Source organism: Eubalaena glacialis, chromosome 6 (genome assembly GCF_028564815.1).
Source record: "Eubalaena glacialis isolate mEubGla1 chromosome 6, mEubGla1.1.hap2.+ XY, whole genome shotgun sequence".
Taxonomy (NCBI): Eukaryota; Metazoa; Chordata; class Mammalia; order Artiodactyla; family Balaenidae; genus Eubalaena; species Eubalaena glacialis.
The window spans coordinates 2,448,358-2,476,296 of record NC_083721.1 but is presented as its reverse complement, the minus strand read 5'-3'; the positions used below and the strand labels follow the sequence as shown (position 1 = coordinate 2,476,296).

The 27,939-nt window shown below is 51.2% G+C and overlaps 1 protein-coding gene across 5 annotated transcripts; it reads left to right on the top strand.

The window, feature by feature from the left end:
• Positions 1-18: 18 nt before the first annotated feature.
• On the top strand, positions 19-26,139 carry RRP1B (ribosomal RNA processing 1B). 5 transcript variants are annotated; one of them, XR_009701312.1, is made up of 16 exons: positions 19-209; positions 7,018-7,100; positions 8,681-8,738; positions 9,977-10,062; positions 10,388-10,449; positions 10,787-10,916; positions 12,239-12,303; positions 12,741-12,922; positions 14,953-15,047; positions 15,645-15,742; positions 17,191-17,210; positions 18,247-18,378; positions 18,896-19,527; positions 21,198-21,347; positions 22,105-22,255; positions 22,452-22,515. XR_009701312.1 is itself a non-coding variant. In XM_061193853.1 (16 exons), the coding sequence occupies exons 1-16, from the start codon at positions 80-82 to the stop codon at positions 23,585-23,587; spliced, it is 2,178 nt and encodes a 725-aa protein (XP_061049836.1). In that variant the 5' UTR covers positions 19-79; the 3' UTR covers positions 23,588-26,139. The 5 variants fall into 5 exon arrangements, 4 of the variants coding, with proteins under 4 accessions (XP_061049836.1, XP_061049835.1, XP_061049837.1 ...); XM_061193853.1 differs by lacking the exon at positions 22,105-22,255 and adding an exon at positions 23,394-26,139 and having other exon boundaries at positions 18,250-18,378; XM_061193852.1 differs by lacking the exon at positions 22,105-22,255 and adding an exon at positions 23,394-26,139.
• Positions 26,140-27,939: the final 1,800 nt, after the last annotated feature.

Sequence of the window (27,939 nt, the reverse complement as noted above, 5' to 3'; positions counted from 1 at the left end):
GCGCAGTCGCGGCCCGGGCAGCACGGCGGCTGGCGCTCGGCGGCGGCGGGCTGCGGCCGGGGATGCTCCAGCGGGCGCGATGGCCCCCGCCATGCAGCCGGCCGAGATCCAGTTCGCTCAGCGGCTGGCGTCCCACGAGAAGGGCATCCGGGACCGGGCGGTGAAGAAGCTGCGCCAGTATATCAGCGTGAAGACGCAGAGGGAGACAGGTGGGCTCCCGGCGGTCCGCCGCGCACATGGCGGCCGGGGCTGGGGAGCCCTGGGTGGGCCGGGGGAGCCTCCGGCGGAGCGGGGGGAGCGTGCGGCACTGATTCGCACTCCTGCATGTGCTTCTGTGTCCGCTTCCTGCTGGGTCTCGTCCGGTTCTACGGTTGAGGGACTGCGGCCGACAGGGTTAGGTGGTCTGCCGAAAGTCACAGCGAGTGGGGAAGCTGAGAATAGACCCTTTCTGTCCGGTTGGATCAGTGGACTCTCCTGCTTGCTTCTGGTGCGCTCTTCATTGAGTTACGTCCTCACTTGACTAACACCTTCAGGTGCTGGGGTTACAGGAGAGAAGATAGAAACCCTACCCTCGAGGAACTTGTCCCGGGAAGTCCAGGGAGGAATAGATAACTGAAACAGAGCTCGTATAAGTGAGGTAAAGAAAACGAAAACCAAGGAAAGAGTGAGTTCCTCTATACAGGCTGTTCCACGCAGGCCTCTCGGGGTGGCGTTCAACAGGTCTGAGAGGAGGCGAGAGGGAAGAGCTGGAAGGTCAGTAAGAGAGGGTGAGGGTGTTAACAGATGAAGTTGAAAAAGTAGGCAGTGGCCAGGTCACACGGGGCTTTGTGGTTTGGATTTTAACTGCAGTGGGGTGCCATTGACGGATTTTGTTACCTGATCTGTAAACCCTTGAAGGCATGAACTACTGTACGCAGTGGGGGTTTTTATTGCACTAAGATAAAGTCTGATTTGTCTATTGCTAGTATTAATACTTTGAGTCTATTTGAAAGAATTGATATTATTTATCCCTGTACTGACATCCTTAGTTTGTTTTATTTTGACGAGAAATCACGAAAGACTACCCAGGAAAAAGAAAATACAGTTTCATGGGAAGTCTGCTAGAAAGAGGAATGAAGCCAAGCTTTCTGACTTCGATTCTGTTAGGGGTCTCCCCGACAGATTTAATTTATTCTTATCCCATGTATGCCAGAGGTTCCTAACCTTAACCTTCTATCCCAGACCTTTGCTGTTTTCAGCTCAGTTATGCCCTACTCACCTGACGTCTCCACCTGCATGTCCTCAAACTCAGAATGCCCAAAAGTGACTCATTTTCTTCCCTCCAAAACCTCCTCTTCTGGTGCTTCTCTGCTGCCCGTGGTCTTTTTAATTTTTGGCCGCACTGCGTGGCATGCGGAATCTTAGTTCCCTGACCAGGGATCAAACCCACACCCCCTGCATTGGAAGGCGGAGTCTTAACCACTGGACTGCCAGGGAGGTCTCTTGTGCTCTTTTATTTTGGATGCCAGTTTCCATCCTCCACTCAGACTCTAGCTGGACACGTGCATTGGCCTGGACTACTCTTCCTTATCCTCTCCCTGCACCCTGCATCCACTGTCCTTTGGTCTTCCCTGTCTCCTCTCCTGAATTACTCTGCCCTGACTGAAGGCCCCTCCATCTCATCTAGACTTATGCACTTGCTTACTTCCTGGCTGATCTAACAACTCCATTTGGGCCCCCCTTGAACCCATGCTCCACAAACCAGCCTGGGCTCATCTTCCTAAAACAGCTGGATCACATCACCACCTTCCTGGAATTCCAGGTCTGTGGACCGTGATCTGTCCTCTCTTTCTCTCCCCACCTCAGCCCCTATGTGACTGCTCCACACTGATTCCTGGTGTACAGTGCACCATTTATCACCTCTACCTTCACTTCTCCTGTTCACTCAGAAAAGGTTCCCAGCCTTGATCCACTCCCAGCATTCAGTTCAGCATCGCTTGCCCCTAAATTCCTTACCTCACCCTGCTCCTCTAGGATTTGGAGATATCCAGTATGTCTCTGTTGTGGCACTTAGCTACACTGTTTCGTATTATCAGTAGATGTGCCATTCTCCCCCCAAAACACTGTAAACTTCCGTCTGTTTTCCTAGCCGGAAGTGGGCGCACACCCAGACATACGGGGGCCTCCCTGTGTACAGGAACAGAAGAGGGACCAGATGGAGTACATTCGGGCTGAGACAGCCAGACAGCCTGGTGTCAAACCCCTTTGGTGAACAGGCTCAGGGTCCGAAATGCCAAGGTGATGCTGGGGGAGGAGGCCGGGGGTGTGTACCAGTGCCTGGGATCTGGTCTGGTTAGTGCCCATCCCACCTGAGTTACTTGTCCTGTACTCCTTTTCACCACCATGCCCACTGCAGGGAATGTAGCGGGCCTTCCAAAAAGTAACTGCAAAGTGAATGTCTAGACAGTGATGATGGGACAAAATAAAACTATCTGCCACAGCTGTGCTCGTCAGAATAGAAACACAAGTTTGGAAATAACTTGGCCTGACAGTGAATCTCACTGACAGACTCAAGTTTTCTGTGTCGTCTTCGGCATAGTAAAGGCAGTCTGAAATTTTACTCTTGCTGTCGGTTAGCAACATAGAGAGCTTCGTGATTTCAAAAAACAAATTGAAAATCTTTGTAGAACTTAAAGCAAGTCAATGTTGCTCTGCTACTTTAAGTGTTCCTGTTGATCACTCACGGTTGTAGAATAACCATGGTTTTATTCACAAGGGCTCATTTCGTCCCTGTTTATTCGTTCATAGATTCAGCAAACGTGTGGAGCGCCTCCTCTGTGCTATTATTATTTCGTGCACTACTCTTGGCACTGGGAGTGCAGCAGTGAACAGAACAGACAAGCATCTCTGCCTCTTTTATCCATTCTGCAGCTTTAAGCATTTAACATACAAAATTGGGATAAATTTTAAAATCAACCTTGTGACAGTTTCGTTTGCGTTCCTGCTTTCTCTTGGCAGCACATAAGATAACAGTACATCTTATAGTTGATGGTATCTTAGAGCCAATGGCAGTTATGGGGGAAGCAAGTGTTTCTTCATACTGGCAGGGTTGGGGTCTCTCAACTAAGTAGTTAGAGAAACGGGGAGCTATGGCTGTTTCCACACAGGCGTGGGGTCACGTGTTACCGGCTAAGCTGCCTCCTGGGCTGATTCGTGATGAGAGCAGCTGTTGGACTTGCTGTATCCACGTCTCACTTTCATGCTCACCTCATTCATTCTGGAGCAACTAAACCTATATTATTGTTAGAAACTTAGTTGTACTAAGTTTAAGAAACTCAACCCCCAAGAAAAAAAGACAAATCCAAAAGCAGTTGTGGGACAAAACTGCTCCAGATATGTCGTACTTCATCTTCAGGGTCTTGAAAGAAATTAGATGATGAACATTTCTCTGTTTTGGTTTACATGCTTCAAAGATTGGTACCTTGTTTTTACCAGTTAAATTCCTGGGTGAAAATGAGGGATTTATATATATATATATATATATATATATATATATATATATATATATATATATATATGTTGGAAACAGGTGTTTTTTAAGGGAGAAGAGCTCTGCTAGGCTATGGGTAGAGAACATGGGACGATCACAGTGATACCCGCCCACCACGTAGTGCTTTGCTCTTACAACGTGCTTCTCATTTGTACACTTAGTTTTGACCCTAAGCGTGAACCTGACACGTGTCACAGGTGAGGAACAGGAGGCTCAAGGCCTTTCTAGGAGTGACAGCCAGGAAGGAGCTGACCAGGGCCTGACCAGTGCTTCACTTCCGCTGTACTTGGTTGCTCCACGTAGGATGAAAGTCAGAATACGCTTTCACGTAAAAAGGGGCTTTCAAGGAAAGCCCCTTTCCTGCCCGCTGTCCAGGATCTGCTCTCACCTGTTTCTTTGTCGAAATCTGCTGTTTTCCCTCACAAAGGCCTCTGTAGTGCATCCTAGCACACCTTTGCCTGGTACAGGTGTGGGTCATCCAGAGACGCTTGAGTGCCTCACAGGATCACTTAGAGGTGGTTTGACATGCTGCTGCCCTTAGAGAAGCCATCTGGAGATGAATACACACTGTGCTCTTTTTAAGTGAAAAGGCTTCTGAGCTGGAGCACACACACCTGTGCGTTTCTCTATCACACATGAGCGTTGTGTAAAACACACACAGGAAAGATGCCACCAGGCAGAGAGCAGTGGTCCAGCGGGGTGGGGGGGGGGTGGGGACTGGGTTTGGGAAGCAGTGAATAAGCCACTTTCAATTGTGTACTCTGATATAGTATATGACTTTTTTGCCATAAATTTTCTTATTGGTTAGGACTCTTTTTCATTGGTTAAGACTTTTTTTCAGTTGGAACTTGACAGAATATCCAAGCCACACTAGTTTTCAGGGGAAAAAACCCAAAGCACAGCTTTATGCAGGAGCTCCACTGATGGCAGCAGAGCCCAGCTTCTCTGCAGACAACTCTGCTGCCCCCTGATGCTTCCATTCTCAGACAGGCTCCCAGCCGTGCGGCAGGGTCCAAACCGTGTCTTCTCTTCAAGTCTCCCGGGAGAGGTCACGAGTCTCTCCTAAGGCCCGAGCAAGAGGATCTTGTCCAGCAGTGGGGTGACCGGGCCTTTCTCGCGCCAGCCCTGTGGGCAAGGGGAGTCCTGCTGCTTTGGCGTAAGCCCAGCTGGCTGCTTCCCGCCACGCAGGTGAGCCCTGCCCAGCCCTGCCTTGAAGCGGGGCAGCCCTGGAGGGGGAGACCATGTAGCTGCTTGGCAAAAACAAGGATGCCCAGTCCCAAGCCTCATGCAGGAACTGGTGTCATTTAAATCCAGTTTCATCAGTGGTCGTGCTTTTCCAGTTTCATTATGATGAGTTTTCTAAACAGTAAAAAGAAGAAAGAAAACAGCCCGTGATAACATTTTGATAATCTCATGCAGTTCTTTTTTTTCTTCTTTTAATTAAGGAATATTTCAAGTGCATAATTTCAAATATCAGTACTTTGCTTCAGTACTTATTAGTTACCTGGCCGGGTTGTCTAATCGGCCCACTTCCTCCTTCCCACGAGATTCTTGGGAAACAAATCCCCAGCATCTCATTTCATCTCCTGATACCTCAGTGTGTACCTCTAAGATAGGGACCCTTCTAACCTAACCACAGCACCATTATCACACCTTCTGAACATTTTTCCTTAATATGAACTATCCAATCTGTTGAGTTTTTCCCATCATTCCATAGATTCTTTATGACAAATCAGAATCCAGACAAGACCACCCATTGCGTTTGGTCAGTATGTCTACAAATATCTTAAATTCCAGTAGGCTTATCCTCCTTTTTTTCCCTTGCAGTTTATTCATTGGAGGAACTGGGTCATTTGTCCTATAGAGTTTCTGCCATCTGGGGTTTTGCTGGCTGCATCCCAGGGTCTCATTTGACATGTTCCTCTGACCCCTATATTTCCTGCAAACTGGTATTAATAGTTAAGATTTGAAGTGGTATAGATTAACTTTTTCGTTTTTGAGAGAATACTTAACAAGTGATGCTGTGTTCTTCCTGTTGCATCACATGGGACATCTAATGGGCTTGGGTGTTGTTGGTCTGATTCATCCATTGTAACGCTCAATATTTTTTCACCTAATGTTTTAGCAGCCATTGATGATCCTTACCCAGATCCACTAATTCATTAGTCTTAACATGATTGGTTATAAACACAGGTGACTATGACAAAGTTACTACGGTCGTGACTGCAGTTGGCTCTGCTCTGGTGGCACTTATCACTTACACTATAGCTGTGTAGTCGGGTGTGGCTTATTTATTACAAGATGGGGAGGAAACCGGTTGGCACATCATTCGCCCGACCCCTAAAGGAAAGGCACTTTAATAAACCAATGTTACTGTAGTTTCTGGTGAAGTGAGAGCCTATCACAAAGAATCAAAATGCACTATAATGAAATTGTTGGTATGAGAAAGGTCTTTAGTAACTTGGAAATCAATACCTATAAAGCTCTAAAGCATACTCTGAATAAAATAAATAAACCTCATTCTATCAAAAGGGATCTCTTTGTCACTTTTAACTTAATTATGCTTTGGAGTATTGAAATCACATTGATTCCAAAGACATACTTGTTTACATTCACCTAGTTTATCCTTTGCTGCTCCAAAAGGTTCTTCCTAGTACCTTCTAGTGAAATATTAATAAAGACCATTTGTAACAGGCATCAAGGCTTGAGGATTCCGTTTGTTCTCCATAGGCTTGGAAACTGCAAGGGTGTACACTACACTTACCTGATTTTGTGGGTTCTTATTGTTACTCAGCAATTGTTCCGTGACACCTGGGGTCCACCCAGGAGACAGAAGTCTGTGTGCAACTTGTGGCTTGGCCATAGGTGGTTCAGGCAGAGGTGGGGGGCTTGAATAATGAGTGAGAACAAGGCTGACCAGGGTGATGCCACTTAAAACAAGACTACGCTTGCCCAGTAAATGAAAACTGTAACCAGGAGAGAGGGAGATCAAGGTACAGCCGAATGTACGATCCTTAAAAGGGTCATCTTTGCAAAAATATCCCAAAGCTTTGCCAGTTTCCCTGGGCTAGTTGTACGGGACCTAAGCAAATCCTTCATCTTTTGTAGGATTTGCGGTTTTGCTTTGTAAGACCAGTGAAAATGTTGGTGTGCAGGGTGAGGTGCTAGTTTTAGGCAGAGGGCCACTTGGGGGAACTCGTAAATGACCACTGAATTAGTTAATGTTTTGTTGTGATGACATTTGCTTCTCAGATAATAAGAACACGCCACCACTACCGCCCTGCCCCATAGCTGATAAAACTGCCTAATTTATGTGTGTTTGTTTTGTAACAGCAAGAAAATGTATGCTTTAAATTTAAAAAGACATTTGCAAGTGAAAGAATGAAAACGTATGCAGTATTATTTTCACGGCTTATGTGGCAGTTCTAAACTTAGACAGGAAATGTTTGGACTCTAAAATAAGATTTTTATGCTGTTTTACCCTCTAGGAGGTTTCAGCCAAGAAGAACTTCTAAAAATATGGAAAGGGCTCTTCTATTGCATGTGGGTGCAGGATGAACCCCTTCTACAGGTAACCTACAGTTCCCTTTGTCATATGACTGGATTTTTGGCACAGGTGGATAAGAGACCTGCCCATTTTATGCTGTATCCATCCCTAATGTACGGAAACAAACTGAAAACCATTGCTTCAAGGGTTCACTTTCTGACCTCTTGTCCGTGTAGAAAGGGATGCAAGCAGTGAGGTTAATTATCTCTTCAAAGAGCAAAGACGACCCATAAATTAGATTATTTCTCTGTCACAGTTTCATAGGTTCCACGGTAGGTTTTATTTACATTACTTATTTTAAAGTTTCTGTTATGTCTTTTATTATTTGTGGTCAAAAACAGCATGGCACTAGTCTAAGATCTTGTGAGCTACCCCGGCTCCAGGCCCACCTCTGCCACAGCTGAGTGGGTGCCCGGGACGGGGCGGCCCCCATGCGGGGGGCAGGTCTTTGCAGAGTGAGCTGCGGCCCCGGACCTGACGGCCTCACCCGCCACCCGCAAGGCCGTGGAGACGGGTCACTGGTGTGCGTGCTCGCCTGGACCCCTGTCTGCCGAGCACACCGAGCCCCGCCACCAAAACTATCAAAGAAAAGGGTTTAGGTTCTTCAAGAGCTTTGTTCTGACGTGTAAAAGCAGGCCTGCCTTTGCAACAGTAGAGGGTCAGCCTTAGGAAACACTGTTTGCAGCCCCCTGACACGTCGTGGGTAGGTTTTACTCGGCTGGGTTTTACCATGCGGCTTTGCCACTTCCCCTAAGCCGTGTAATGACTCACTTTGATTTATTGCCTTTATTCCACGGAACATGTTTTGAGTAGGATAGCGGAGCAAAATATTTTTAAGTTACATTCAAAGTAACAACCAACAGCTTTAGTGGAGGAAGAAAACAGATGAAAAGGAACATCACTTGCAAGTCTGGGAGTTCATTTAAAATGCGTAAGAAAGACTTGAGTCCAGGTAATATCGACAAGGATTGTTCTTTCCTTCTGTAACTCATAAGCAGTTATTTTGTTGACACTCCCCAAGGCAGGTTTCTTCATAGACCGAGACACCAAATTCTCCCCAGCGAGCTTGTGTGGCTCAGCAGGACGGGCTCTGCACGTGGCATTGGATGCCCTTAACCTTTCCCACCGCCCTGCCTCTGCAGCCTGTCTCTGAGCAGGCCAACGAGAGGACTTCCGGGTTCCACACAGAGCCTTGTGGAGCGACAGTCCCGGTGTCTGCCTGCCGGCAACTCCCCCTCGTTGGCACCTGTGTTTCCATTATTTGGGGGTTTGGATGGAATCTCAATTCAAGTTGTATTTTGACAGCCAGGACTTGTTGACAACTAGTGTGTTTCTTCTGTAGGTCATTTGAGCGCATAGCTAGAGATGACTTGTGTAAGCGTGCGGCTTAGGCAGTTCTCAAAGGCATGTTGAGTTGGCACAGTGGTCCGTCGAAATTGGGAATTTCACATTTGGTGAAATCCAGATATCCAGATACACTCTTCTTAGTGGAAGTGACATTGAGAACAAGAGCTAGAGACGCCCCTCCCCTCAGGCCGTGATGCTGTCGTCTCAGTGGTACCACACAATAACCCCGATGTTTTTCCCCAACCCCACCTTTGCAGGAGGAGCTAGCGAACACTATTTCCCAACTCATCCATGTTGTTAACAACTCAGAGGCTCGTAAGTCCTGATATTTTCATGACTTTCAAAACTTCCTTGTTCATCAGATTTGGTAACTTGCCTAAGAAATCTAGTCAATATTGTTTCTTCTCCTTCCTTCAAAGTTTCCATTTTCCAATGGGCTAGCTTCACGTGAACCTGGGCTGCTAGTGTGTAAATGTCAGGAGACAAACCATCCCATGGGGAAGCTGTGTTAAACACACTGAGAGGGTGACGAAGGAGGTGTCCTGTGGGACACCACATTTGGCATCTCAAAAATTTCAAAAAAATATTTTAAGAAATAGCAGTCCTCCAGAGTTTCCAAATCCTGAGTTACTTTAGCACTCTTAGAGGCTGTGTGTGAATATGCTGGTGTTTGCAGTAACCTCTGGATGTAGAGGATGGCTTATCCTCCTTAAGACTAGAGCCGTTTAAGGTCATCACTGGTAACAAGCTGTAAAGTAACCCCTCTTGACCAAAAAGAATAAACAAAGGGAGGAATTAATTATTTCTGAGACATTCAGGCTTTGATAAGTTACAGAGGAAGAGAAAGCAGAATTCGCTTCTTTTGCTCAGCCCTCCTCAGAACACAGCCATCCACTGGCCTTATTAACCCTCAGTGGTTCCCTGGATTTTAGCGGGGTCTCAGCTGACTTCGTAAGGACCAAAATTCTACACGTGGAGTATACTGTAGCTTTTCATATATCAAGAGAGAATTGTGCAAAAAGAAGTAAATCAAAAAAACCAAATTATTTTGGGGTGAAAAAGTGCTAATTTCATGGCTCAGAAGAGAAGAATAGAATGTTTTGTTAGAGCTCACCCAGCTGACACTGAACATGAAAAAAAAAAAAAAAGCCGAGTTTCTACATGGATCCTCCAAGTGTTCATCAGAATTAATGGCTTTGGATTGACTGTTAAGTAGAGATGGGCTTTGAAAAAGGGCCAGTAGCTGTGGCTCAGGAAATCTTTTGATTTTTAACAGAAACGTGGCTTTGCAGTGGATAATGAAACACTCTCCAGACAGCATTCGAGTTGAACATTAAGACATGACCAGCCTTCCTGTTATTAAAATACGCTTTTATTTAAATGTAAAAGAAGTTATTGAGCATACTTAGTTACTGACCAGATTTTCTAGCTGCCCAAGAGTTCTTGAGAAGAGTGAATAAACAATCCTAGTCTGTTTCCCTTCGTTACTTTCTTGCTCTGTGGTAACATGGTACCCTGTAAACCAAGCGTTCAGAGCCTCTTGTTCACTGCAGAGCACCTGTTCATCCAGACCTTCTGGCAAACCGTGAACCGGGAGTGGCCAGACATCGACGGGCTGCGCCTGGACAAGTACCACATGGTGAGGGCGCAGCCACAGCCCCTTTACTCGGGGCCGGGGGCGGGCGGCGGCTGGCGGACCGTGCCAGGGTGGGTTGGTGCGGTGCACAGTGAGGTGACCAGCGGAGAGCATTGGAAGATGTGCTCAGAGCCGTCTCTTTTGTCTCTTTAGCTGTTGGGGATGAGTTTGGGGATCCTTAGTTAGCAGTTTTTGTGCTAGAAGCTAAATATGATTATTGCGGAAGCTTTTTCGCTTTGGGGATGCAGGCTATACCAGTCACTCCGCTCAGCTGATGGATGTTTCTCACTTCCCCTTTCTTTGTAACAAGAGTTGTCTGTCTCTATAGCTGATCCGTCTGGTCCTGAGGCAGTCCTTTGAAGTTCTGAAGCGAAACGGCTGGGAAGAAAGGTTGGTAAACTATTTGGGTTAGCGTTTGGGGGCCTTAAAACTTTTAAGGCAATAGTGTGGTTTCAGGTGTTTCAATTAACAAGTTTGAATCGCCTGATCCACGCCTTCCACTCTGCGTACCAAGAGCAAAACATCCTTACGCGTGAAGAACTTCAAATCCAGCCGAGCTGAGCACACGTGACAGTTAGCATTTGATACCCGTTTCAGTGGTTGTCAGACGTTTTCCGCCTCGCATTGCTTGTTAAGCAGGGGGCATGAGAGTGTTGCCAGTTTCTCTGGGGGAAGAGAGGGTGTTGGCAGCTGGCGTTAACAGAACCGTGTGTGTTGTTTCCTTTAGCCGAATCAAGCTTTTCCTAGACGTCTTGATGAAGGAGATCCTACATCCTGAGAGTCAGTCTCCGGACGGAGTGAAATTCCACTTCATTGATATTTATCTGGATGAACTGTCCAAGGTGGGAGGGAAAGAGGTAAGAAGTGGGCAGACACCCTTCAGCAGTGTAATGTGGCCACAGCTCCCCCGAACAGGCAGGGCCTTGGCCCTGCTCTGAATGTTCTGTGAGCTGGGGGTGAAAATGCTTTTTGCTGGCGCTCAGGGCTACCAGCCACAGTAGCAGCACGGATGGGTCAGCCTTTCTTTTGACGTAGTTCTTCCCCCATCTAGGAATGTGTCCTAAGCAGGTGATGGGTCATGTGGATAAAGATTTATGCAGTAAGGGTGTACATGGCAGTCTTATAAAACAGAATTGAAAACAGCTTATGCAGTCCAACGAAGGATTCTGTAACATGAGGAAATGCTCGTGATGTTGAGTTTTTAAAAAGCATCGAGGGGGGACTTCCCTGGTGGCGCAGTGGTTAAGGATCCGCCTGCCAATGCAGGGAACACGGGTTCGAGCCCTGCTCCGGGAAGATCCCACATGCCGCGGAGCAACTGAGCTCGTGCACCACGACTGCTGAGCCTGTGCTCTAGAGCCCGCGAGCCACAACTACTGAAGCCCGCGCGCCTAGAGCCCGTGCTCCGCAACAAGAGAAGCCACCGCAATGAGAAGCTTGTGCACCGCAGCGAAGAGTAGCCCCCGCTTACCGCAACTAGAGAAAGCCCGCGCGCAGCAACAAAGACCCAACGCGGCCAAAAATAAATAAATTAATTAATTATTTTTTAAAAATCAGTAGGGAGACTTCCCTGGCGGTCCAGTGGTTAGGACTTGGCGTTTCCAACTGCAGGGAGCACGGGTTCCATCCCTGGTCGGGGAGCTAAGATCTTGCAAGCCATGAGGTGCAGCCAAAAAATAAAAATAAAAAGCAGTAGGGAAAAAAGGCCACAGACAAAGCTGGGCAAATGGCATGGCTTTTTCAGTATATATTCATACGTGAACAGACAGAGAGCTAGAAAGGAAATACACAATTTTTAGCACGCCGGTGATTATCTGAATTTGGGATTAGGAGCAGTGGTTTACTCTCTTCTTTCACGAGTGTTCTGTGGTGAACATTTGTTTTTTAATTCCTTCACCTTAGTGTCTGGGAGTGTCTGAGTAGGACTTCTCCGTGGAGGAGGGAGTATGTGTTGGGAATGCTGGGAGGGGCAGTCTTCTCTGGTCACTGCGCCGAGATGCCCAGGTGGCTGGATGGCGGCCATGGCCTTCAGCGGAGTGTGTTTCGGGTGTTGTGAGATACGTGTGGGTCTGATTCAGTCTGTGTGAGAAACGCGAATGGTTCCTTTCTCAAGGACACATCAGAAAGGAGAAAGGCTCTTTTTCTCCCCCTCATTGTTTTTCCTCTTTCTAAATTACAGCTGCTGGCTGATCAGAACCTCAAGTTTATTGACCCATTCTGCAAGGTGGCCGCCAAGACTAAGGAGTAAGTAGTCCACGTGTGTTTTTACTGCTTCGGTTGGTGCTTCATTATGGGAGGTGGTGGTAAAATTGTAGGTGCAGCATGGCGCACAGGCCCTCCAAAGCTAAGAACAGCTGCGCGGCGTTGGAAGGAAGCTCTGAGTCATGGCTGGGCTCCCCAGCGGCTCCGGGGACCTCGCCCTCCCATCGCCCGGGCTTCCTCCCACCCCTGGGCCCTCCGCCTCGGCACACGACGCCGAGCTGGCCCCTGGCGGCTGCAGCTGGTTGGCGCGGGGGTGTGGTTAGAAACGCGGGTGCCGGCCGCTGGTCCCAGCGGGTCCCCGGGGGGCTGGACGGGGTGTGCGGTGACTTCCTCCACCTCCCGGCCCTCTGTGCTCCTTTAGGGAACCAAGTCCAGGCCGACTGTTAACCACACTCTCTCTGCTGTGCTTCCGCCCTCAGCCAGACTCTGGTACAGACTATAGCTAGGGGTGTTTTTGAAGTCATTGTAGATCAGTCTCCTTTTGCACCTGAAGAGACGGTCGAGGAACAGAAAACCAAAGTGAGTGACAGTGACCTCTCTGAGGAAGAGACGTCTGGAAAGGAGATGACGTGGAGAAAAGCAATCAGTAGGAAGAAAACAGGTAACAGAATTTACTTGAAGAGTCTTTCTTAGGTAAAGTTCACTCAAAGGAACACTTTTTAATACATTTGTTGCCAGCTCACTGACTACACCCTGGAATTCATCAGAGGTGCCTCTGCCTTGGCCGCCACCTGAGAAAGGAAGTAGGGCTGTGTTTAGACACTCGTGGGGTCCAGGGCCCCTGGTTACACTGGGGCTCATGCACAGTTCTGCAGTTCCCAGGGTCGCAGGGCTTTCTTCGATGGTTTTATCATTTTTGTTGCCGTTGCTTTGGGTTTTGTGTGTTTTTGTTGTTTGGGCTTTTTTTTTTTTTTTTTTTTGGCTGCATTGCAAGGCTTGTGGGATCTTCGTTCCCCGAACAGGATTGAACCCAGGCCCTCGGCAGTGAAACCACCGAGTCTTAACCAGTCTTAACCACTTGACTGCCAGGGAATTCCTTCGGCTTTTTTGATGTGTTTAAAAATCCTAATGTGGCCTCGTGTCTGTAAGAGGGTCCCTGACGGGAGACCTGATTTACTGTTGCATTGGGAACGCATGCTTGTTTCTGCAGCCCTCCTTTCTGTCTCCGAGTTCCTCCAGGGTTCTTTTTCTTCGAGTGTATAAATAACCACTGTGGATGGACCCTGTTCTCAGCGCTGTTTGTATCCGTGGGAATTGCGTGGGGCATTTAAAATGCAGCCTCATCAGAACTCACGGTGGTTTTCAGCATCTTGGTGCCACGGTGTCAGGTAAAGGGCTAGTTCAGGTTGTACCCATGCTTTTGAAATGTTCTAGAGCCATTGAAAAGGAAAGTTTTCAAAAACTAATAGAGAAAATATAATTTTTAAATTTTTTTATAGCAGGACCAAAAAACTGTGTAGAAGGTGCCCGATTTGTATATTTAGACATATGCATATAAACACGTATGTATGTATCTGGAAGGATATACACCAAGGTGGTAAGAGCTAGCCCTGCGTGGCAAAATTGTGGGTGATTTCTATTTTCTTTGTACTTTTGTCTGTTTTTTCTAAGTTTTCTTCAATGATCATATATTCTTTAGTCAGGAAAAGACAAATCTTTAAAAAAGAAAAGATAAAATATTCTAATTGTAAGTTCAGCACAAGAGACAACTCACTGAATGGCCTTGAGCACATTTTGACTTGGCTCTGGCCAGCTCCTTCCGCCACGTCTGTGTCTGAACTAGAGCCGTTCCCCCTCTTCCCTGAGCGCTTCCCAAGATTCCCCCCCAGGTTCTTCATCAGACGCTTGTGGGAGCCGCCCAGTCTTCGCCCAGTCTTCTCCGGGCTCTGCCCTGAGGCTACACCACTCAGGAGCTGATAGGATTCCAGAGACGGGACACCTTTGAGAGCTTGTGTGATTTCAGTAGTAATTTCTATCTGCTTCTCCATGGGCTTTAATGCTCTTTGGATTATTTCTTAAATGCCAGAGTCACGTAAACATCAGCCTGTTGTGTTTCCTGAGGCGGCCCCCTGAGAGTCAATGTCCTACTGTAGAGAGCTCACCACAGCCTCAGCTTTCCTGAGACTAGGGACAGACCCTGTCTGCCCTCCTCCCACTGGCCTGAGCCCCGGCCCACAGGTTTCCCATCCACCTCCACTGCACTCCACAGTGGGGTCTTGTCTACGACGTAATTAAAAGGCAAAATGTGTGATTCGCCCAGGTTTTTTGTTTTTTTTTTTTTATGTCCCAGGACTGAAAAACCAAAACATCTTTGGGAGATTATAAATGTACTTGCAGGGTTTTGTCTATAAAGAAATGTTCTTTTTGGGACTTCCCTGGTGGTCCAGTGGATAAGACTCCGAGCTCCCAATGCAGGGGGCCCAGGTTCCATCCCTGGTCGGGGAACTAGATCCCAAGTGCCTCAACTAAGACCTGGCGCAGCCAAATAAATAAATAACTTTTTTTTTTAAAGGAAAAGAAAAAGAAATGTTGTTTTTCACTAAGAGGCACCTAATTGGACGGTAGGTGGCTCCTTTGGGGGTAGCCATGGCCATGTATTTGAGTTGTGTCTGTGGATGTGTTCCTTGATAGCACTGGGCAGATATCACTCCAGAAAAGAGGAAGTCGGTGAGGCAGGCGGACGGGACGGCGGCGGAAGCGTGGAGGACGCCGGGCTGCTTCTCCAGGTTGGTAGCAGGTTTTGCTTTTTGTAGAATATAGGTTTGCTGTGGAGCCACCTGGCTGCTGGGGAATTAGGGTCAGAGCTGATTAAACCACATGCCTAATGCGTAAGGTTTTTTTTTAATCCCTCAGTCACTGGTGTCGCCTTTCTTGTAATGAGCTTATTGGAGACAAAGAGATTTAAGTACGATGGCAATTTGAAAGATGTCAGTCTTCGTTTTGGCCTGAATTACGAAGATCTGTTCTGTTCCATACAACAAAGCGAGCCCAATGGTACTTTTCAAATAAAGGAGGTTTACTACATTACCAAGTACAAATTGAACATCTAGATTAAATTTACAGAACAGCATACCCAACTAAATTTTCAGGAAGAAGAAATAGAGCAAATAAAGAGTAGCTTCTTCTGAGAACAAATAGAAGGACGTTTTCAAAGGCAGTGCTTAGGCTTCTGGCTGGCAGGCCTTAGGCATGCTGTGCGCACCATCCTGTTGGGGGATGCTTCCAGAATCCCGAGCTCTGGGTTTCCTGTCTCTAGTTGATGTGATTTCCAAGTCAGGCAGCGTTGTGCTTCGGGCTGATGTTTAGTTTTTCTTCTCACGTAGTTTGACTACAAGGCAGTTGCTGACCGACTCCTGGAAATAACCAACAGGAAAAACATCCCTCCCTTCAACAGGAAACGTCTCTCCAAGCTCATCAAAAAGTAAGTGATCGAGGAAGGTTTCACCTGATCTTCGTTCGTGTTCAAGTCCAGCGCTTTCGTTTCTTGGCACGAGATGAGCCGTCCCCGTGCTTACCGTTCTTCTGGGCCCTTTAATGTTATCACTCGTAGCCTTGCGGTGCCCATCCGCTGAAAGAGTCTGTGAACACAGCCGCCCTCTGCCCCTCAGGTTCATTCTGTGGAGGCGCCTAAACCCACCTCTTAGCTGTTTTGTGACGATGTAGAAGGAAGCCTGTGGAGAACGTGTAAAGTCTACTAATCAAGAAATTGCAGTGTGGTTGGGGTAGCGGTTCAGCTATTTCCCCCTCCCCGCCCCCCAGCTCCCAGTTTGTCTGCCAGAAGTGTGGTAGTGACACCATTACAACCATTCAGGTAATTCACCGCGCAGCCCCGGGGCGTGTGACTGATGACAGGTAACAGCTGACCTTGATCACACACTCTGTGAGCCGGCCCTGTTCTGAGCACTGCACGTAAATCGTTTCATGTTCAGGAGAGCGCCCCAGGACAGCTTCTGTCACGGCCCCATTTAACAGATGAGTTAGCTGGGGCACAGGAGGCGACCGATGGCCCGGGCTCGCAGCTGCCAGACGCAGCTGGACGCAGGCCTGTCTGCTCCCCGGCGCTGCCGTGCAGCCCACGCGCCCCCCCCCACACACACATGCCCCCTCACGGCACACGCCTCCTCACGGTACACGTGCCCTCACAGCACACGCCCCCTCACGGCACACGCCCCACACCTCCTTTTGTTCTAACGCAGCAGTCGTGTAGAGCAAAACACGGCTAGGCTGTCTCCACTTGGTAACAAAGCAGAGAATGGAATGTAAGTAGAGATGTAAGCTTTTTCAGCCTTAAGAAACAAGAAGATTTTAATTTCTCCCTTTCACTTGGATGTGCCAAGACAAATCTTTAGATCCTTGTGTCGGTGATATGATGACACTTGAGAGCAGTTTTGTCCCTTGTTTCTTGCCCTTGCCTCACACCACCTTCCTCTTCCACCTCCCCTTCTAGAAGAGAAGGAAGCTGAGTTAACAAACTCCAAATGTCGCTTACCCTTTAAGCTTCTATATATAAGATGGAAAACAACAAGACCCTACTGTATAGCACAGGCAACTATATTCAGTATCGTATTATAAACCATAACGGTGAAGAATGTAAAAAAAAGAATGTATATACGTGTATAATTGAATCACTTTGCTGTATAGCAGAAATTAATAACGTAAATCAACTATACTTCAATAGAAATATATTGATAATAAAACATTCAACTGTACGCTTTGAAAGGGTGAATTGTTTGGTATGTGAATTATATCTCAAAGATTTTACTTTAAGAAAAGACAAGTATCACTTATATTTTAAAAGGTTAGTGCATATGTTTATAGAAGACAGAAAGACGGGGTTTCTCTAGGAACCTTTCTTGTTTTCTGTTTCAGATTCCAAGATCTCTCTGAAGGTGAGGAAACTGGGAAGATTACAATTGGTGCTGTTCTTACTAAGCGTGGGCCCCGCAGGGGGCACTTGCCAAATACTGAAGAGCAGGCCTGAGAGACGTGAATTGAAAGCACGAGGAAGTAGCCCGCTCAGCTGAGCAGAGGCCCTTCGCCAGCCCGCCGCCCACTCCCCGGCCAGAGAGCGGCTCTCCCTGTGGGCGCCGGGGCGAGGGCTCGGGCCCCTGGGGCGCGGTGGACTCTTCATGAAGAAGATAAGCTGATCTCTCAGAGTCCCTCTCATTTGCTGTGTGATCAGTCGTCCCCCAGGGGAAGCTGCTGCCTGTGAGCTTGGTTACATTTGAGCCAAGTGGATGGTCTGCTGCCCCCGTCCCTCGTGCACGCGGGGAGCTTACAATCGGAGGGCCCTGCAGACCTGGCTGAGGTGTGGAGGGTGTCACCCCAGGTCTGCAGTCCCTTGCCTCTGCTGAGAGATCCACAAAGCTTTTTTTTTTTTTTTTTAATATATAAATTTATTTACTTTTGGCTGCGTTGGGTCTTCGTTGCTGCGCGCGGGCTTTCTCTAGTTGCGGCGAGCACGGGCTACTCTTCGTTGCGGTGCGCGGGCTTCTCATTGCGGTGGCTTCTCTTGTTGCGGAGCACGGGCTCTAGGCGTGTGGGCTTCAGTAGTTGTGGCACGTGGGCTCAGTAGTCGTGGCTTGCAGGCTCTAGAGCGCAGGCTCAGTAGTTGTGGTGCACGGGCTTAGTTGCTCTGCGGCATGTGGGATCTTCCCGGAGCTGTGCTCGAACCCGTGTCCCCTTCATTGGCAGGCGGATTCTTAACCACTGCGCCACCAGGGAAGTCCCAACAAAGTGTTTTTAAGTCTGTACTTCCTGTGTCCCAGCTTTCGGGTTGGGGTCGGAGGAGTAGCGAGGGCCTTACGGCAGAAATCAGGGTTAAAACTCTCCCCACCTGACGTGGGGAGGGGCGCAGCTCGGAGGCCCTGGGGACAGAGCGGTGCCGGTCTCAGAAAGCTGACCAGAAGGGGCTTTGGTGTCCAGCAGGCAGTATCTCTCACCTCAGTTTCGCTGAGGACACTTCTGCTGATGAAGATGAGCAAACCCTCAGTCAAGGAAGGCATAAGAAGAAAGGGAACAAACTTTTGGAGAAAATGGACATGGAAAGAGGGAGAGGTGAGCCGCCAAGCCCGCAGCCTGCGAGGGCAGGGGTGAAAAGGGGGCGGCGCGGGGACTGCCTTTGCCATCCACCCGGGTCATCGCAGAGCGGAAGCCGTCGCTCTGAGGGGCTGGCTGAGACAGAAAGTCTGTCCGAGTGTTTTGCTGTTTCCTGTGGAACCACGTTGAACCTCCCTAATGTAAAGGCATTTACTGACTCCTAGTGGAGAAAGTGGGTGGGGACGTGGAGATGCTGGGTGGACACTGCCCTTCGGAGCATTTGTTTTATTACTGGGTCTGGGCCTGAAAATTAGTAGAAGTCTGAATACTATTTCAGATCCATTTATATCGAAGCAGGCCTCAGGAAGGCTTCCGGTCACAGCTGGGGCAGGGAAGAGATGGGGCCAGGGGAGAAAGCTCGTGGGGTTCGAGGGCGCGGAGGAGGACCTGCTGGGAGACCGTGGGGACGTGCCCTGGGACCCCCGCGAGGCCGGCAGGGCGGCCTGGGCGCTCACTGACCGTTTTGTGTCTCTAGGAACGAAGTTCTCTCCTGCCGAGGAGGAGAGCGCTGGCAGTATTCCAAAGAGAAAAAGGAAAAAGAAGAAGAAGAACCACCTCCGGCCCGAACACTTCGGGCCCGGTGGTGAGGCCACGTGTCCGGAGCAGAATGGCAGCCGGGAGCCGGAGGCCGGTCCCGGAAGAGCCTGGGAAGCGAGTGCGGCTGAGCTGGGGACGGTGGCCACGCCCGGCCCCCGGGAGCAGAGCGGCTCGGAGCCCGCCTCCCTGCACAGCCGGAGGAAACGACTGAGGAAGAGGAGCCTGAGGGTCCAGGTGGAGGGCCCGGAGGGAGCGGCCCCGGCTGGCGGCGCCCCAGTCCTGAAGAGGAGGCGGGAGCTCGGGGCCCTCCTGGTCAACGGCAGCGGCCCGCCCACGCCGGCCTGGCCCCTGCCCCGGAGGGAGGGCCCTCCAGCGAGCCCAGCAGACAGAGGGGACTGCCCTGCCATCCCCCCCCAGGGCGGGAAACTGAAGAAAAGGAGGGGGGAGCCCGGCGGCCTTGACCTCTATGACCCGTCTGCTCAGAAAGCTGCCATTTTGAAAAAAAGGAAGAAAATGAAAGAGATGTCAAAGTTGGCGGAGCACCGAGGGGTCAAGCTCGTCCAGGCTCTGGTAAGGCGGCCGGGCCCAGGGCCGGGGGGCTGGAGCTCCCGGGTGGGCAGGAGTGTCAGGGCCCTACCTCCTCAGCCCCATGGATGGGCAGGGCAGGGGACAGCCAGCCCCTGGCCCAGGGAGCGGTCATGGCTCCGGACAGCCTCTACGAAGGAGCAAGCAGTGACCCACCTCGGTGGCTTCCTCTGCTTCCCCCCCACCCCCCACCCCTCCGGCTACGCAGAGGCCAGGGCAGGGCCAGCCTCAGGCTGGGGAACTGTCCCCGTGGCCAGTCCTAGCAGATAAACAGGCAGGTGTGTGTCTCCGTCACACGCTGATCTCATTTTTCTTCTTCAACTCATGGCAAGCCCTGGGCTCCTTTGGCAAAGGCAGAAGCCCCAAATTCTCTTATCTCACTGATGTTTTGAATGAAAAAACTTTTTGTCCACTTGGATCTCTAGAGCCACCTATAGATGGGGACCTGGGCTCTAGGTCTGCGTCTCGCATCCTCCTCTCTGGACGTGCAGTGCCTCTGTGCCAGTGGTTGGCAGACGTCGTCTCCCTAACACACAGCCCGCCAGCGGCGCCCGTGCCGGCCTGGCTGCTTCTGCCTCTCGCGGCAGAGCTGAGGAGTGACGGAGACCTCACGGCCTGCAGAGCCGGAATCGTTTACTCCCTGGCCCTTTCCAGAACAAGCTAGCTGACCCCTGCCCAGCGCGTGTATCTGCATCTCCTGCTTTGCAGCAGTTATGACGTCAAGGCCCTTGTCTACAGAGCTTGTGTGGACGGGGTTAAACGCTGCTTCCAGGCCTCAGAGTGCAGGATCCCGAAGTGGGTCCATAGTCAGTCTGAGCCAGGGCAGCAGGGCACTCAGCTGGGATTCAGGAAGTCTGTTCTCACCTCAGACCTTCCCTGACTGCCAGGTCACCTGTGTTACCTTCTCTGGGCTCTGCAGCCTCTGCCCTTCACCCACTAGTCACTGATGCTCTTCACTAAGAATATCAGAGGAATTTCCTTCTTCGAGTCTCGTTTCTCTGGCCCCTAGTAGCCCTCCTCGGAGAGGATTGGAGTAGCTGCTAAATAAGTCACAGGGTCGAGGGAGGTTTTCCTCCCCAAGGGGTGGCGTGTCTCGTCCATGTCTGCGACACCGTGGGTCCTCGCCAGGAACACCAAGGACTTGCCAAAACCACCAGTGGGCTGCCTTGGGTTTCCCAGACCTCTGAGACCCCAGGAGTAGAGCGGGGCTGCCGTGGGGTTGTCAGTGTAAAACATCCTGGGGACATTCTGTGTCTGCCTGTCACGGACCCACAGAACCTGGTCGCCTCACACTCTCCCTCCCGTGCCAAACTTTCTGTGGGCAGCGATGTCTGATCAGAAATGAGAGAGTGAATTACTGCTTAGTAGATGGTCTCTGAAAGGCAGAAATCTTCAGAACATGGGCATAAGTTTGAAGATGGGTAAAAATGGGTTGTCGTGGCTGAGAAGGTAGACCTCTAGCCGTCGGCATGGTGCCAGCGTGGGGAGGCGGGTGTTCGTGTGTGTGTGGCGTCTGCTCAGGAAGCGAGGTGTTTGCACACCTGGAACAGGAAACGGGGGGCTTGGGGTGAGCTGGTAAGGGGGTCCCGCGTTGTGTCTGCTCGCTTCCCGCATTCACGGGTGGCGTGACCCCCATCTCGCCCCTCTGCACGCAGGGGAGCAGTGGGGCGCTCAGCCCTTTGAAGAAGCAGCTGAGGACCCACAAGGACTTCGTGAAGTTTGACGCCTCCTCCTCCCCGAAACCCCTGTTCTTCAGGAAGGCCAAGGGCAGCGGGGCCGCCACCTTGCCAGGCCCCGGGCTGCAGGTACCCGCCCCGCTGTCCCTCTGCCCCCCGGCCCACCACGGCCACCCGAGGCACGGACAGGGGCCCCGCTTCTGGCCTCTGCTGCTTCCCGCGGCGTGCCGGCCTTGTTCAGGCAGCCATTCCGGCCCCGGACAGCCCCAGGGCTCAGCGGGGAGCTTGAGGTGCGGTCAGTGACACCGTTCCGCGTCGGCGGGCCTGGGGTTCCATGTCCGGGAAGTCGCGGGACTAGGCAGCGAGGGGGAGGGCGGAAGCTCTGGGGTGTCTGGGTCTGCAGATCCGCCTGGGACACGAGGGGAGTGGTCAGAGCGAGTCGCGGTGGGGGAGAGCGCGGTCCCTGTTTCAGGGCCAGCCGTGCCGATGCCCAGGCCCGGCCGCTGAGCGTGCGTCCGGCCCACCTCCAGGAGACAGAGGTCCTGGCGGAGCCGTTATGGCGGGCGGGCCGAGCTGGCCCTGCTGGGGACACCCCGGCAAGTTCACATTTAAATAGCACCCACTCGAACCAGCAGGGTGACTGCTGCCTGTGTTTATTTTAAGGTATTTTAGGGGTATTTGTTCAATGACTCAAGACTCACACAAGCCAAGTCCCTCTCTTAAAATGTTGATATTAAAGCAAAAATGGTATAAAGTAGAATTATGGGATTCACACAAATTTGGGATTCTAAGAAGGATTTGATAAAGTGCTTCATAACGCAGAAGGGGGACGCTTCTAGGAATTTGGCAGATAGGAAGCAGTTACTTAATTTTGATGAATTGTTAGAAGATCCAATCCGCTTGGAGTCCGCCTGCACAAGAAGTTGGGAAGTGCCCATCCATTGCCCCCAGAAGTCAGGTGCCGTGACGGGAGCGGGCCCATCGCTCCCCTTACGCGGTCACAGCGGGGCTCTGGGACGAGGTGGATGGAGTTAATGGTGAGCTTTCTCTCGTTCCCGGGAGGTTTCAAGCACCGTAATTTTGCTCTGCTCTCCTCCCCGGGGCGCCAGTGACAGGCGGTTACTGCAGAGCGGGGCTGGCCCGCCAGTGCTGGGCCTGCGAGGCGGCCCCGTGGGTTCTCGGGGCGGCTCGGCCGCTATCCTTTACTCCTCTCGGTGTCGTTTTCTTCCGCAGCCACACGGGACGCCGTCCAGCTCCAAGAAGGTGACGTTCGGGCTGAGCAGGAACACGACGGCGGGTGAGTCGGCGTCTGCTCTGCGGGGCGGGGAGGGCCTGGGCCCGTTGCTGGGTCAGCGGGCAGCCCCCGGCTGGGCTGCTCACGGGGCAGCGGGAGGGCCTCGGCTTCCAGGCCTGCCTGCCCTGATTGAGAAGCCCTGTCGGCCTGCGGTCTGGCGGTCTGTCCTGCCTCCGCGAAGGTCTGCAGGCTGCCTGCCCGGGGGGAGAGGGGAAGAGGGGCACGCTTGTCTTACCGCTTTCAATACGGGTATGATTCACTTGCTTTGCTTTGTCTTTCAAAGGAGGAAACCAAGGTTTTTACAAGTACATAATGAGTTTAGGTCCTGCCTGTTTTTAAGGACTGCAAGTAAACGTGTGTGTGTGCGTGTGCATGTGTGTGTGTGTGTGTGTGCGCGCACACACGCACGCGTGCGGAAAGGAGGGGCTGTCTGGAGAGGACCTGAGAAGCTCTCATCTTCAGCGCTGGAGAAAATGGGGGGAACAAATCCACCAGGAAGGAAAGGCTCCTCCTTCAACTGTCTAAACCTGGGGTTCATCCCAGACCCAAACTGGGGGTTCACCGAATGCCCATATTCCGTAACCACCCCCCACGACCTGGCCCGCCTGGCGCTCCCCCACGTCCATGCAGGCGGCCTCAGGGCGTTTTCCGTGGAGGATTAAAGTCCGAGGGAAGGAGCCTCCCTGGTGACTCCATTTCCTCCCACGGCTCTCGGGCCCTCTCTGCGGGCCTGGCGAGGGCACCGCCCTGCCCGGGAGTGAGCTCACGGCTCGGGGCCTGCGGGAACCTGCGCTGCCAGGAGCACCGAGGTGGGTGGATCGGCAGGACAGAGGAGGCGTGCGGACCCTGTTAACCTGTGGCCTTGCTTTCATCCGGGGCAGAATTCAAGAAGACGGACAAGAGCATCTTGGTCAGTCCCACGGGCCCCTCCCGGGTGGCCTTCAACCCTGAGCAGAGACCCCTCCACGGAGTGCTGAAGACCCCCAGCAGCTCGCCGGCCAGCACGCCCCTGGGGACCAAGAAGCCGCTGACCAGCACGCCAAAGAGGAGGCCGACAGCTATAGACTTCTTCTAGGGTAGTCAGTCCTTTCAGACACTGCTTTTGTACAGAGTATTCTATAAATTATAACGTTTAAAAGGTGGGGCCTTTTTATTGTTTTATAGATTCCTGTGAGTTGTGTGTACGAGGTTCTGGGTGAGCCGCGGGGCCGCGGGCGTCTGGGTTGAGCTTCTGCAGACGTCCGTGCTCGAGCTCTCCGCTCCCCGGGTGTTCCCAGCTGTGGGCGACCTCAGGGCCCCCCGCCGTGGCGGCGAGGCCCGTGGGCTGAGAGCACGCTGCCCGGTGTCCCTGCACTGATGCCGCACGCGGTGGCATCCCGGGGCTCAGTTCCTCGCCGGCCCCGCCCCGCGCATGTGGAACTGCCAAGCGAGGCTGGTTTTCTGGTGGTCTTGGGTCTAACAGTCTGTCTTTTTTCTTTTTCAAAGCATGTAGGGCTTTGTTCCCGTGTTCTGGGGGTGTTTGGCAGTTTGGGGTAGAGGTGACTTGTAACCACATCAGCAATACCGCGCTTTTTCTACGCGCTCTCAGTGCGTGCTCAGCGGGGGTGACCCTGCGAGTTGGGGGCACCGGGGTGGGAGAGAAGAGCCTCTGCCCTCGGGGGTCAGGCACTTCCTTCCCTCTACCTTGGCCTGGTTTCCTCCCTGGTTTCCTACCTCTGGGCCAGCCTAGGGTGTCCTCCCTGGGCGCCCGGGTCCTCGTGCTGTGTGAGCCGACACCCTCCCTGGCTGGCGGCCCCAAGAGCAGCTTCCCCATCTTCAGTCCCAACTCACGTCTTCAGAGGCGCGGCCGCCGTGTCTGAAACCTGGGTTCCTGCTGGAAGGCAAAAGAAGCAGCCTTTAAGAATTGTCTGTGCTTATTTATTTGTTCGTAGCTACCTTTTTTCAAATGTTGAAGCTTGCACTTACAGATTTTTATAAAGCTCTAATTTTAGTTAATTACAGCAATCAGGGGTGGAAGGCGCTCAGACTTCAGTTGGAAAAACAGAAATGCAGCTTAGAGCAGTGCTGGCTAGGTGTTTGATCTGTCTTGGGAAGCTGTGTCTGTCCCTCGAGCCTGAGTGGCAGGTGGGACACAGACCCAGAAACCTTAGAGAAGCCCCTGGGGCCCCTCCCAGCTCTGTCTGGAGTTTACAGCCCTAAGGAGGTGGTGCAGAATTTGCGGGGAACATAGTTTCAGCTCTTGGCTCAGGGGACCTCGGGCCTTCTCCCTCCCCCTGTGCAGGAGCCCCAGTTTCTCACCACAACCCAAGCCAGCCCCCTTCGCTACTCCCCAGCAGAGGACCCCAGCGTTGCCTTGGTGGTCCCACCTGCGACTTGGGGTGACAGGGCCTCACTGGGGTTTCAGGGCTGATGTGACTTTGGTTTCCTCGATCACGTGATCAGGGTGGGGTCCTCTGCAGAGACCACAGCTGACAACTTGCAGGTCAGGTGGGCTGGCCTGCGGGGGCCCTGGTGAGGAGGACGTGTGAACTTTGTTCTTTGCCCGCTCTCTAATAAAGCTTTATCATAATCAGGCCACGAGAAAAGAAATCATTAACATCATGCTGTTAAATAGTCATTGTAACCTTGTGGTGGTTGCATGGTTTTTAGTGTGCTGCCTTTGATATAATCCATCGAAACCAAAACTGATAGTGTGAAAAGGTTAGATTTGAATACTCAGATATTTTTAACTTTTTGTTTTTAAAAAAAATGTTTCGTTATCCTTGGTCAAATTATTTTTCTAACAATTTTTATTTCAGCGTTCAAGATGGGTCATATAGCCAAATGGGCCGTATAATCCAACGATGTTAAGATGTCTTAGCAAGACATCCAACGGCAAAAATGGCTCGTTTGTCCTGCAATTGAGGGCGGGGGCTTTCTTCCTCGCTCTGATGTGTCATCTGTCGCGCCTGAGGCCCCAGTGGGGCGTCCTGGGGACTGGAGCCCAGGAGTGACAGTGTGTCTTGGATGCCATCTGTCCTTCTCTGACTCTGTCCTGACTTGCTCCATTTTGTGGGTAAGCTCAGTAGGTTCACTGTGGCTTATTTCTAATGCCTAAATTTTGGCAAGAAAGAAAGAAAAAATACAATTTTTTAAAATTCTCATTCCATACACTCCAAGAATGTATCACATAAGGAAAATGTCTTTAGAATACCAGTTTTCTATTGGATGCATGTTATTTTCCTAGCTAAAGTTGCCAGGGGGGACTTGGAAGTCCAGAAAAGGAAATAATTTAAATTAATGCTGGTGATCTTACAGTCTTTTGTAAAATGATCATCTTCCCTCTTACCCCATAGGACTGATCAGTTTTGTACAATTTGGTATCACACTTTGCAAATGTATTATCCTTTCTAACTTTTGCTGAACTGAAAGCACAAAGAAAAGCATAAAGAAAATCGGGAAGCAGTTGCTAGTGTTGGAAGGAATATGGAATTGAATCTGTCTTTTGACTAGTGTGTGTGTGTTTTCTCTGAATTTTCCTGACTGCTGGCAAGGCCTGTTTGTTTACAATCATTTTGTATTCGTGTCTGCAGGGTTTGTCAGTACTCGTCAAAGCCAAATCCAATAAAAAATCAGTCTTTGCCCTCAGGTTTGTACTTGATCTTGACTGTCAGCGTATGTAAAAATACGCCTCTTTGGGAACTATTAGAATGCAGCCGGGGTTCGCCGACGTTGGGGACAGTGGTAAGTGTTTGAAAACAAGCGTCTTTGGGCACCCGTCCTTCTGTTGTGCGTCCACCGCCCAGAGCCGGCAAGGGGGTGTGTGGCGAGGCTTGCCCTGCGGCTGCTCACACACACCCTCACTGCCAGGCCTGAAGCACCTGCTCCTCAGGCCTCGGCCCGTGAGGATGGTTGCAGAGGACGCCGGTGTCCTGGGCGGGGACTCCCATCTCCAACGCAGAGAGCTGCCTGCCGCTGTTCATCTTCCCCGAGGGGAAAGGTAGACAGCCCTGTCCTGCTGGGTGTCAGCGTGGCCCGCTCCCAGGCAAGCAGGACACCGCCATCTGCTCTTGGCCTTGATATACACGTGTTCCCCGAACAGACGCTCCTCGGTCGCGGGTTGCATCCCAGACACGTCCACAGAGGGTCACTTAACCCATAAAATAACACCTGGAACACCCGTGAGACCCCCACACCCTCATACGTCCTCCCCGACCCCCGTCTCAGCAGCAGGACCACGAGATGCCTGTATCCACCCGTTCCTCCAGCGACGGGCGTTTGGTGCCAGGCTCTTGCTGTTATGAATGGAGCTCAGATGTCAGCCAAGCTTTCCAGTCTGCCTGGTGCCAGTGGGGACTTCTCCTCGAGGTGGATGCAAAGTCCCAGCAGGGTCTGTGTCCTCGGGCGCCCACACCCGCTGTCCGCCTCTGCCTGTGTCTTGTTCCCCATCCCTTCACCTGAGTGTGGGGCACGGGGCCTGAGCCCGGCCCACCCCTCCTGAGATGCTGCAGGCACCAGGGAGCCAACCTGTTCTTGAAGGTTCGGGGTTAGGGGCAGGGTTATGTCACTCAGCCACCACTACCTAAAATCACCTTGAAACACGGCAGTTCTCAGAGTGGGGTTTCTGGGGATCTCTCAGCGTTTCCATGCCTACAGCTCTGAGCCAGTACCCATGCCCTCACCCACAGACTCATCCATCTGTTCAGCTCCTTCCAGCACCCCCTGGCATGCTCAGTGCCCTCCCTTTTCCTACGTGGCAGACGATAGCCTTGCAGGAGCCACCCTCCTTAGAAGACGGACTTCGGAAGTTCCCTGGCAGTCCAGTGGTTAGGATTCGACACCTGGGCAGGGAACTAAAATCCTGCGAGTCACACAACGCGGCCAAAAAAAAAAGACTGCGAAATGGGTATCTTTCCCTCCAGTACTGACACTGTGTATCCTCTATAGCAAATCACTCATTCATTCAGCAAATGTTGAGTGCCTGCTGTGTGCCAGGCTGTGTTCTGTGCTACATGCTGCAGCGGCAACAGTCAACGCAGACAAGGTCAGTGCCTGACGATGCTGACCCAGGGGCCGGGGGGCGGGGGGGTGAACAAACAGATAAAATGCATGCCTGTCACCTGGGGACAAGAGCTCCATGTGGAAAAAAATAAAGCGGGAAATAAAAATAAAGCATGTGGGACTTCCCTGGTGGCACAGTGGTTAAGAATCCGCCTGCCAATGCAGGGAACACGGGTTCAAGCCCTGCTTCAGGAAGATCCCACATGCCGCGGAGCAACTAAGCCCGTGCGCCACAACTACTGAGCCCGTGTGCCACAACTATTGAGCCCATGCGCCTAGAGCCTGTGCTCTACAACAAGAGAAGCCACCGCAATGAGAAGCCTGTACAGCACAACGAAGGGTAGCCCCCTCTCGCCGCAACTAGAGAAAAGCCCGCACACAGCAATC